Genomic DNA, 12896 nt, shown 5'->3' with positions numbered 1-12896 from the left:
GCCCATGACAATTAATTAAAATTTTTCTTACATTTTCACTAAATCTAATTTATTAAATATCAACTTTTTCCTTTTAATATCAACACCCTCTCAGTAAAGTTATATTTATTCATTCCAGAAAATGATTAATGAGCCTTAATCATAAAGGTACTGGAATAAAGTTGCTGTGGGTGCTGTGTAATATAAACCCTGTGAATACTGTTTACAATTTTGTGTGGGTGTAGGAGGAAAAAAGAGTCAAATATAAATAAGAGTGGGAAAGAAAACTTGTTTTGAGTCCATTTTATACATCTGTTAATGTTTTGAAGAATCTGCAGTAGAATCTATCATCTTAAAGATTATGAAGTGAAAGAAATGATCTGTATATAAAGTCACTGAGATTCTTAAAGCTCCATTATTAAATTTTTCTTATGCAGACTAATTACTTTAATAATTTTAAATTTATTGTACTATTATACATGCCACTAGTTTCATTAAAAATATTTTCCTATAAAATGAGATCAAAAGACCAGATTTTGATTATGCTAATGTGGTGTGAAGTATGAAGCCAGTGTTCCAAGTCTCAATTTGTTTTATAATATAGACCCTTTTTTTGAGTTTATCTTTTCCAATTAAAGATTTTTTTTCTAAACTTCCCTCCATTGGATCAGGTTCAGTTACTGTATGTGTTCATAATTTTTCCACTTCATCAGCTCTTATTGCTGACATATAAACTTCCATGTTTAAAAAAAATTGAGATAGTAGAGTTTTGCTAAAAAGAGGTAGTCTTTATTTGCCTGACAAATGGTCAGTTCATTGGGATAAACAAACAGTTCCTACCTTGTTCAAGAATATTTATTTATAGTATTTTCTCTCAGGTGACATGAAAATTCAATTCAACACAAAAACATGAATGATTTTTAAAACATTTTATTGTCTACTAATGATACTTATTTTTAGTTACAGAATTTGCTAAGTGATTGTAGGCACAAATCATTGAGTTCTTGGGTCATTTCTAAAAGCAACTGAAGAATCTAATTCAGTTCTGTGATTTTCTGATCTTTTTAATCCTGGGAAAAAATACCAAAAGGAACAATTAAATAATTTACTAACATTTCTAGTGAGTATTATTTGCAATAACATGTATCTTTTAAGTTTTGTCAAAAAAAAATGTACAACCATTGAGTTGAGCTATAATTTCCTAAGTTTCTTTCTTATGTAATTGTCATTAGATATTAGGTCCCTAACTTCACAACACTTAAAGCCTATAAATAACAATTGCTACAATTCATCAAGTACTTCCTGCCTGCCAGGCTTTGAGCACATCACTTTAGTTCATTTCCATAAAACAACTCTAAAAATCTATCATATTTATACTAATTCTAAACAGGAAGAAACTGAGTTTTAAAGATTTTGAACTCCCTGCCAAAATCACCTTTCTGTAAATAGCTTTAGCAAGGCATGAGCTCATAATAAAGTCAATGATGTTAATTATTAATAAAGAGATAAATGTATTTCTTATTTTTAAATATTTTGTTTTAGTTGTAGTTGGACACAATACCTTTATTTTATTTTTATGTGGTTCTAGGGATCAAACCCAGCACCCCACACATGTGCTAAACAAGCTTTCTACCACTGAGCCACAACCCCAGCCCTGATAAGTGTATTTTCTATACAAACCAAGAATATATTTTAATTAATGGTAGGCACCAGATTATTCAATCCTGGTTAATTTTCAAAAATTTTGCCTATTCTTCTCCATAAATATGCTCACAACTGTGAAGCCATGTATGACACATTATAATTGTTTATTAGGAAACTATGGCATTTATATTTGAAAAGATATTTTTAAATTATCTGCTTTCGTTTCTTCCTCCCATTTTAAAGAAGGGAAAACACCCATAAACTTGAAATAATTTGTACAATACTACCTCCTCTTTGAGGGCAAAACCAGAAATGGAGCCCAGGTGCCCTGGTTCCCTATCCAGGTCATTTCCACCTCACTCCTTTCTGCTTCTCAGTAGAAAACCATCAATTGCATTTATAAATTAGAGTCATATTTGGATACATATATATGACAGAATCACATAATCTCATAGGGTTTATAGATATGATAAGGATTGTTATAATGACTATCCCCATTTGTTTGAAAGAGCTTCAATGGAAGAACATTTAGTGCTAAACTGTGACAACTTCTTTCTAAAAGCTTAATCTGTAGAGTTTCAGCTCTAAAAAAAGAATATAATTGTGTATTTTAGCCTCATTCAAGTTAGATGTCTACTATAGACAGGTAACCTTCCTTTAGGTCTTTAAAGAGAGCTTCTATCGACCTTTTGTACCTTGTTCAAATATTGGTACCTTCTGACTCCCCAAAATTATTCCTTTTTTTAATAATTTAGCCTATTCTAGCTAGTCAAACCTTTTAAATATAAAAACTGATATTTTTTATTGTTACTCTCAAAAGTAAAGGGTTTCAGTACTATATATTCTGGTAAGAATTAAATAATTTCAGAATTTAAACCCACCATAAAAGATATGATCTTAGTTACCTAGTCATATATATAAACTGATTTATAATATAAAGTTACAAAACATGCTTGTTACTACAGCTTTACATCCGGAGTTGTTTGAGAATTTAGAACTGCACAATTCTCTTGTGCCATTTTCCCCCAGGATTTGTCTCTTAGCAGCTTCAGTGTATACTCACCACTTCTTCCCGCTTGGTCTTGTCTGTTGCTGGCCAAGCTTCCAGAGGCAAATCAGGAAGAAGGGGGGGCAGCTGCATGGGGAACATCGGAGGCAGATGTGGCTGTGGTGGCAGGGGATGCAGGGAGTGCAGAGGTGGTTGGGGCTGGACGGGCTGCATGGGCTGCATGGGCTGCATGGGCTGGATGGGCTGCATAGGCTGGACGGGCTGGTGAGACTGTGGCTGAATGGACTGGGGCTGGAAGGGCTGCTGGAAGGGCTGCTGGGCAGGTGGAGGGAGGTTTGGCTGGTGGTGTTGGTTTGGAGTCATGGAGTGGTGGCCAGGAACTGGCATCATTGGCTGCTGGGGGGCCACGGGCTGTTGAGCTGGCACCACTGGGATGTGGTGATGAGGCTGAAGGGTGTGACTCGGGGTATGCTGTTGAGACAGCACAGGGATGATTTGGTGGTGCAGCCATCCACCCATGGGTTCGTAACCATAGGAAGGATACTGGTGAGAAACAGAGAGTCAGGTTTACCATTGGCTCAGTTGACTTCCAACTGGAGAAGTAGCAATGATTTCTTTGTCATTATGACCATATGAATATTTTAGTCATTTTTTTCCTTTGCAAGAATTTTCAACTATGTACACAGATATGACCTTTTACAAACTAAAATTCTCATTAGTGTCTGTATGTGGAGTAGACATGATATTTTGCTTAATAATGGAATTTAAATGCATACCTAAATATTTTAAGGGAATAAAGAACAAAATATCTACATACCGGCTGCCTTATCATGTTCTGGTACCACTTGAAAGGGGTAATCACCTTAAAAGAAAGAGATATTAGAATACATTTGATTTAATTTAGCTTCATCCAACATGTAAACTCACTAATGCAGTATGAAATATAGACTCACTAATGCAGTCCTGTCAGTATTGATAGCCTTAGAATGTGATTTCTACAAAAGAAAGAAGAAGGTAAACGTTTGTCTGGTGCTTCCTATGTGTCAGGCACTGTGTTACATGCATCTCACACATTTTTCATGTTTTCTCACATGTTTTGAGGCAAGTATCATCACACTCATTTTTGTGGACAAGATCATGAATCCTTAAAGATGTTCATTAGCTTGACTGCATTTGCAAAAGTAGTAATTGTGTTTAATTCTACAGCAAGAGAATAACAAGGAAAAAAATTATGACATCATAATGTGATATAGCATTAATTTAGTTATTTTTATTTGATGACACAGTGGAATTAAAGGAGGTGGAAACACTGTCATTCTTGAAACACATGTTTACTGGTCAAATATGTCAATCATTTAAGGTTTATCAGAAAATCTTGCCTCAAATTCTTACTAACATTTTTCTTCAGCTTGTATGTATAAACAGACTCATAGATTGTAACCTCAACCTATGAGACAAGTAAAAGTTTCATCCCTTTCTGAAAAGTATATACTTGGCTAAACTCAGATTTAGGGCTCCTTCATTTAATAGTATGGAATTTAATTGGTAAAATTTAAAATTATTATTTTTTATTTTGTTCTAATTAGTTATTAACCTTTGTCAAGTTACATGTGATATAGCGCTTTTCATATCCACTAACTAATCTCTCCTCCAAACAGTATTTTGAAGTGTGGTTATCATTATTTCTAATCTGCAGATGAGTAAAACATTTTCAGAGAGAAAATGATTTACCCAAGATTATGGACTTAGTATGGGCTTGGGAATAAACCTAACCCAATTTCTAGAACTCTTATGCTTCCATTACTCTGCAGAGTCTCTCATGTAGATATCACTAAGTCACTTATCTTTCAGTAAAGCCAATAAGAGACACACATGGAGTGTGAACATGTTAGAATCATGAATTTTTTGAGCTAGAAGGGATCTTAAATAACATCTTACCCAATCCCCACATTTTATGAGATGGGATAAAACAAGGATGTTTAAGCAGAGTTCACTTTCTTTCCTATTATGGAGCCTCCCTAAGTGGTAGTTCATGGTGGATAAAATTATTGCCATATTTAAGAGGAGATACTGAGTCTGAGTGGCCAAATGGGAGGGTGCTGAGACAATGCAGGCTTAAGGCCATCTGCCAGGGCTTAAACTGGGAAGCTAGTAGAGGGAACTGAAAAAGTGGGACCATTTGAGAAACATTTTGAAGAATCAACACACTAGTCTTTATTGAGCTCAGCACATTTTTAACTCAAACAGTGGTCAAAATTAGTAAATAGAAAAATTACCTCATAGCTGAAGTTGATATAACCAGGGTGCCCAGGATGAGGTGGTAGCTTTTATAGGAAGGGGAAAGGAGAATAGAAAGAGAGAAAGAGAAGAAGAGAGAAAGAGAGAGAGAGAAAGAGAGAGAGAGAAGGGGAGGAGAGAGGGAGAGAGAGAGGAAAAGAGGAGAAAGGAACAGATTAAGTCAATATTGTTCACATTAAGGGAGACTGAAGATACTTTTTAAAAAAATCTATATAGTGCAGAATATATTTGAGATCTACTTTTACTTCGAACATGTATACTGTGTAGGAGGAGCCTTCTTGTTTTAAAGAGGTCCAAAACAACTAAATGACTTTCTCCAGGGCTATAGTCTTATAGTGGGAGACCTGGAAATAGAAGCTATCATACATTCATTCTCCAGTGATCAGACAAGCCCATCCACCCCATGTTGTCAAGGAATCCTATCATATCCCACCCACCAATTTACTTTTTGAAGAAACACTCCATGTTGGGGAGAGGTATGTTTTGTAACACAATTTAAAAATACCAAGGTGAAAAGAATGGTCTCACAAAAGGTTTCTTATATATCAGGTTATTAAGTGCTTAAGTATCAGAAGGATTCCTCATACTTAGCAGGCAAAATAAATAAATAACACATACACCCTAACAAAAGGAACAACTAAGTGGGAATTTTTAATGAATGTGAGAACAAGATGGGTGCGATAAAATAGAAATATCCTGAATCCCTCTCCTGGACAATGAAAGCCTTGATTTATGACATTTAGGCCAATCCTTTTTATTATTCTATCAATGGATTTATGGCAGAAATTTGAATGTGCAAACTAATGAGCAACCTGAATAATTATCTAAACCAGGACTGTCTGTTCTTTCTGAAGTGGGAGTCAAGTCACTCATGCCTGCCTCATGGCATTGTGGATGGCCCTGGTGTACAGAAGAGAGGAGAGAGCATGATGAAGAAACTCTCTCAGACAAGGGGCTAATTAAGAGTTGACTATTCTATTTTTTTTAAATGCTTGTATTTTATAAGAGGAGTTATTCACTCTCATTGTGAGTATGAGTTAATTTAGTCAGGTAACTGCATTTCCTATACTGTCTTGATATAAGCCCTCTAGGAGTGCAGGTGTTGAATCATGGAGTGGAAAGGGGGCTGAATTTGTAATGCAGGGGTCCCTCAAGGGGCTAGGAATTGCCACAATGCAGGATTTCAGGAAGGCAGAGCACAGAATCTTGGTCTAATGGGTAAGAAAGGAAGAGAGGAGGCAGGTATGCAAGCTTACTGGCTTCTGGTTGTATCAACTGCTCTTTATGCCACCAAAAGGCATTGCCTTTATGTGACCTAAGCTCTCTGCCCTTAAGTACCTGTGTCTACAGAGTGGATCAGATTTCCTAGTCTTTGGTACATTAGAATGTAAAACATACCAATATGTTTTGGGCATAGGTAGGACAACAAAGCCAAACTACCTACTTAGCAGATGTGCCCAAAAGGGTGAGGCTTCTGAGAACAGGGAAATGGTTCAAAGACAGGAATTCCTAACACAGAAATTTTACCCATTCCAGGGTAACAGCAGTGGTATTTGGAGGGCAAGAAGAGATTGGAAAACTTGTGAGAAATTGGTTTTAGATAGTTTTGTATTATTTTCCTAAGGATGATGAAATATTTTCTCTGGAAACCTTTCAAGGGTCCCTTCACAAGATTCCTCCACGTAGAGATGGACAGTGATATTTACAAGTTGTTTCAACAGAACCTCTTGGGAGTAATTCTTAAAATGCAGCATCCTGGGCCCCACCCCAGCTGTACTGAATCAGAACCTTTGGAGGAGGTGTTTGGTAATATACTTAAAAAGAAAACAACTCCTTAAGGTTTTACTCAACACAGAGACATTTAAGTATGTATGTTCTTATACTGTTTTAAACCCTGAAATTTACCAACTATGGGACAAATTTTTATTTCTAAGCTTATTCAAGGGGTATTTTACTCACAGGCATAGCAAAGGCTGCTCCCAGGAGGCAGGCAAACAAAATCCAAGTCCCCATTTCTTGATGGTTCTGAAATGTTAACAACATCTTTTCTTAACTCTTCTCAAATGTGAACATAATTAATATTCCATAAAACATACATAATCTACATTAATATGTTGATAATAAGAAAGATGGGGCAATTTTTGTGAGGTGACTTCATTCATATGCAATTTCAAGTTATCAGTCCATATTATTTTCTGCAGTCACAATAGTTATAAAAATATATTTTAAAATGAGGCTGAGAGCTTAACAAGTTATATGTTATAAATATTCTAAAAGATTGGTCAGTTGTCAAAGTGCACAATGTTTTATACTTTTAGAACAAGAAGCCACAGAAATATTTTTGTACAGTTTACCTGGGCATTGCTACTGTTAAAAACAAAGACTAATTACTTGAGAAGCTATTAAGTAATTTTCCAAAATAGATTAAGAAGGTAGTGAGATGTTCCAAATGTTCCCATCTATAGAACTTCAGGCAAGTTCAACTTCAGTGAAGTTCAACACCTTTGAATTTCAGAGATGGAGTTAAAGATGTGATTGAACAAAAAAGAGAAGACAGCACTACTATTCTGAGATTCTTTACTGAATTTTGAATGATTTTTGCCTAAAAGATTCCATCTTCAGTCAATAACATCTTTTTGTTTGACACTGCACTGTCAGGCTATCCCAAAATATTCACATTGTTTTGTCACACAAATTATTGACAGGCTTGGAAAATTGTCAGAAGAAAAATCTTGATGTTTATGTGGAAAGAATATATCACATGTAATAATGCTGACTATTAAAAGTATGCTGAAGTTTTCTACCTCCTAAATCTGTTTTTAATATTTGAGTTAATATGAAAAAAAACATTCTGTTGATGATTCCACTTTATAAAAATTAAATAAAATGGTTTTTGAAGAAGTGGATCACAGCCTGAGAGAACATTATTTTTATTTTAATTGATAAGCAATTAAAATAAACATTTTGTTGAAAAATATGTACTCAAAAAGAGCTTTGGGATTCTGGAATCTAAAATTTAATAAATACATACAAACACTTTACTGCATTATAAAGCAAAATGATTCATCTAAATAAATCAGGGCCTAATTTAATTATGGTCCAACTGAAGAAGTAACTAACTATTGATGGCATAAAGTATTAGAAATGTAGAATATATTTGCATTGAAACATAAAATTCAGAAAAAGGCACAATAAAATATACCAAATTATGAATAAAATCCACATACCTTTGAATGTATTCTGGTAAGTTTCTGTCTGAAACTCAGGGATGCTTGATCCTTTAGATTTCTTCCAACTACAAGTCCAATATATATCATTCATGGCATCTAGAACAACCAATCAGGCTTCTGAATGAAAAAAGTGTTGAGTATAACTAAAAATCTCCATATCATGAATTTTTAGAAGCTGTGATCAACATTAAGGCTGTATGTTGTGATTAGTGCATGTAGAGTCTTTCATTACAGGCAATAATAGGTTTAGGAGGGGAAAAGTTTCATCAGGTTGTTTTGAAGTCAGCAAATTAGTTGACAGCACATGCTGATATATTCAAATTTAGTTTTAAGAAGTATTATACCATTGTCTATTTTGCCATTCTAGCAAACAACATTGTTCTTTAAAAAAAAAAAAAAAAAAAAAAAAGGTAGATGGTTGAGTTTCCCTAGTGTAATCACAATGGCCACAAGGGTTGTCCAGCCTTTTCAGATCAGGATACATTGATTCAAACCCCCATTCTGGTAAAAACCCAAAGCTCTCCCCTGTATGTCTCTGAGGGATCATAATTTCATGATAATCAGTGCTCTACTGCTGTCCTTTAAGATATTTTCATTGTTCCCTGTGGCTACTCCTTTATCACCACTCTAAAGTGTACCAAAACAGGGAACAAAGTCCCTTCTTCTGGGCCCATCATGAAACCTATTTGCTATCCAAGCAATCATGACCTCAAGGTTATTACTGTAGCAAAACTTATACTAACATAGAAAGTACAAAGAAAGAGACATGGTATATGCCAGACAGCACACTTAAAATGTATTTCAATGCCTACAAAAAACATATCACAGGGAATATTTTCCTTTCTCCCCTACTCCAAAAAGAAACCTGATCTCTCTCTGTATGGCATCCTACCTTTGCCCACACCAGTTCCACTTTCTCATGTTGGCAAATGACAATAACAAAAGCTGGAAAGGATGTCCCATTGTTGGAGGAAATGAGAATGTAACTTCCCAATGTTCAGCTGAAAAACTAAAAAGAAATCTACGATATAACCCAGAAATCCTACTTCTGGGTATATTTCCAAAAGAAATGAAATCAGCATACCAAAGAGATACCTACCCATGACAATATTTACTGAGGCACTATTTACAAGAGCTTTATAAAATCAGACTTGGTACCCATTGATGGGTGAGTAGATAAAGAAAATGTGGAACTCGTACACAATAGAATATTATTCAGTCACTAAGAATAAAATCCTGTCATTTGCAGCAAAATGTATGGAAATAGAGGATATGATGTTAAGGTAAATAAGCCAGACAAAGACAGAAAATGCTGCCTGTTCTCTTTCCAATGTGGAAACTGAAACAGTTGGTCTGAATGTAAAATAGTGATTAGAATCTAGGAAAGATAGGGAGAGGAGGAATAAGGAAAGATGGGATGCCAAATACCAAAGCACAATTAAATAGAAAATTAAGTTCTTATGTTTCACAGAACAGGGGGATGACTGTAGTTAACATTAATCTATTTTAAGAAAATCTGGATGAGAGGAGCACAAAGCCTCCAAGCATGAAGAAGTGATAAGGAGATGGAAATGCTAATTACCCGGACTTGATTAGTGCATGCTGTATTCATGTGTTAAAACTTTACACTTTACCCCAAATATATACAATTCATACATGATAATAAAATATAATTAATCACACCCATTATGTATAATTATAATATGCCAGTAAAATATAGAGAAAAGAAAATAATAAAATATAAAAAATACTGAAGTTTTGAAGAAAATACAAAGTTTTAATTGATATTTTTCTGTAAGCCAGTATTTCATTTATGTATAAGCTGACTTTATAAAAGACAACAGATTCACTAGATCAACTACTTATTTTGTTACATGAAGGCTATAACATTTTCAGAGGACTTATGTTTTTATTTCTCTTGCTTTTTGAAGCTAAATATTTCTTTTCTTTGTTAAAAATGAATCTTAAGCATAAAATATTTTCTTCTATGGCAATGTCTCTGAGGCAAATACAATCAAATGGTCCCAGAATGTGTCTTTATTTACTTGTGCATTCTTTTGGGGTGTGTGTGTGTGTGTGTGTGTGTGTGTGTGTGTGTTGAACACCTATGAATCTCAGACTGTTGGTATTACAATAGGGAACAAATGATATGTGAATTTCTTACTGTTCTTAAAAGCTCTTCTCCAAAATGATAAGTGTATAAACACCCTTGTGAATTATAATTGAGTTCTTTTGCCATTTTTTTGTAATTGTTATTCTTTCTCTTGGATGCAGCACATCACATTTTGCTATACCCAGGATGCTTATGCTTGCAACTTCTCCCCTTCTAATTTACCATTTTTAATTTACAGTGTGCTGAAAAACTACATGTCCAAGCTTGTTAGAAGCATGTGTTCACTACAAATAAAGGAATGTTGTAGGTGAGCAGGGCTGCTCACATGGCTCACCTGTGAGAAAAGTACAAGAATTTCACTTTAATGGCATTGAATTTTACTTCTTGGATCTTACCAGCATTTGAAGTATATCTTTGGAGAAGTCCACTATTATGAGATCTACAAGTCTTTCTTGTCATCTGTAAGAGCTCAACTCTTGAGTCTTCTATTAGGGCAGGCCCAGGATTGTCCAATATTGACCAATATTCTGGAATAATTTCAAGAATAGGTATTCTTATGTAACTGGAGTAAAAATTGGCTTTTAAATGTTTCTGCAGATACTAAAAAAATGTCATTCTCTTGGATTCTTTTTTAATTGAGATGGTGTGGGAATTGTGCCATCTTCAGAACTTACGTACTTTGCCACTAATTGATTCTGATAAAATTTCAGACTTTGGCCATATTGCAATCCTTGGAAGTTATGAATTGTGTCTTATACCTCCTTGGGAGCTCTTTTGTACATGGAAAAAAATCTCTCATACAAAGTAATCTCTGTACAGTTAATTGGTTAAAATGCACAAAAGTTATCCATGACATATAGAAAATGTTCTTAGTTGATGTAAAGTCTTCACAGACAAAGAAATCATGTAGTGATTTATATGGATCATTGAATAGCTGAGATGAAAAAGAATGGTCTCCCTTCTATAAAATCCTTTCTCCCACCCTCCCTCTTCTATCAATTTGGGCAGATATTCACCAAAATATTAACCATAGTTATCTAAGACACTCATTCCTGAAAGTCTCTGGGTAACTCAGATTTTATTTTATTTTTTAAACAATCTTTGAATACAATAAATTCAGGAAAAGTGCAAGAAATTTGGGTTATAATATTCTCTCATTCATGTTCAGCAAGAGTGAGGAGGGGTAATGCTAGATATTCCATAGACCTTGGGTTTACTTAACATACTTTCTTAGGATTTAGACAATACATGTCTAAATCTTAGGGAAAATAAAAGTCAAATATAAAATCCAAGACAAAAAGCACAATATTTTTTTTAAAGTGAGAAAGCCCTTTTGGATTGCAAGTAGGTAATATCTTAATAATATAAACATTCACAGGAAGAATTCATACAGCTTGTAATTTGAAAGGTCTGTAGGCATTTGGTAACTATCTGGTGTAGCAACTTTCAATAAGGGAAATTATATGCACATGGATAGTGTGTTGTTTGGGTTATAATTAACTGGCAACTGTCGGGAGTGAAAATGTTACATCCATGTTAATAGAGGTAGCACAGTAATGTAAAAACAAGCATTTTTTTTCCTGTTTATTTAACAAAATAAACCAGAGTAAATTGCACTTTCCTACTGGGGTTCAACAGACACATAAACAGATCAGTACTTTCTAAATAAAAACAACATGATATGGTGGAAAGAACTTGGTCTTTGGCAGAGGACAGCCTGGGGCAGAAGTGTGGTTGGGACATTGACCCATGATGACTTAGCTTAGCTACTTGACTCCTTTATATAGTTACCATAATGCCTGAAAACTGGGAAAGTATCAATAGAAGACTGCTACTGACGTTATTCAGTATGCATTTTGATTCTTAAATATGATCCAATATTAAAAGTGATGATTTATTAATTTCTGGAGGAGGAAAATAAGAAAATTCAAGAAATCAAAGGAAATAACTCATCAGTCAAAAGGTTGGAAATTATTACAATCATGATTTGATATATAAGGTTTTCTTTTCTTCTTTTGTTCTTGGACAGAAAAATCTTATTATCTGCTTTAGTAACATACATTTATCTTTCAGAAGCTGCCTACACAAATGTAAAATGTCAGAATACTATTTTCCTATGATCTCCAATTCTACAGGGAAAAAGAAATCCATAGTAGGACCTCAGTGCCAGCAATGTCACTAGTTCTTACTGTGTTGTCATTCCTGCTGCCCATTCTGGCTATTATTTCTGCTAATGGCCTCTCTATCATGGACAGAGCACCAAATAGATTTCCAGCTGGTAACTTCTTCAACACTTCCTTGAACTATATAAAATTCAGTGATAGAAGTTAAGAATATTTCCAAACTTCTATTTAAAAAAAAAAAATCACATCATGATACATGTATTGTCTAAATCTTAAACTAATATACTGAGAAATGAAATAAACCAGGCATAAGATGAGAAGATAACTTAGTTCTAGTCTAGTGAGTATTTATAATATCCAAGTCTAGGACACACATAGATACCACAATATTTATATGGATATTTCTCAGCCATAAAAAGGAATAGATTATTGATGTGTGGGAAAACCTTGAAAATATTGCTCTAAGTTAAGGAATATATGTAGAGTCATTTATGTCATAT

The 12896-nt window shown here is 34.3% G+C and overlaps 2 protein-coding genes across 3 annotated transcripts in view; one reads left to right on the top strand and one right to left on the bottom strand.

Annotated features, from left to right (window-relative positions):
* The window catches only part of Arhgap6 (Rho GTPase activating protein 6), a 472030-nt gene that overhangs the window by 346751 nt on the left and 112383 nt on the right, over positions 1–12896 (top strand). The window lies entirely within an intron of this gene.
* Positions 2255–9107, bottom strand: Amelx (amelogenin X-linked). Its single transcript, XM_048796469.1, has 4 exons — positions 6890–9107; positions 4909–4956; positions 3450–3494; positions 2255–3175 (listed from the first exon to the last, which is right to left on the bottom strand). Exons 1-4 carry the CDS (start codon positions 6971–6973, stop codon positions 2672–2674), a joined length of 681 nt encoding a protein of 226 aa, XP_048652426.1. The 5' UTR covers positions 6974–9107; the 3' UTR covers positions 2255–2671.

This window comes from Marmota marmota, unplaced genomic scaffold, assembly GCF_001458135.2.
Source record: "Marmota marmota marmota unplaced genomic scaffold, marMar, whole genome shotgun sequence".
NCBI lineage: Eukaryota > Metazoa > Chordata > Mammalia > Rodentia > Sciuridae > Marmota > Marmota marmota.
Note: the sequence above shows the minus strand (reverse complement) of the source record. Positions and strands in the feature narration are given on the sequence as shown.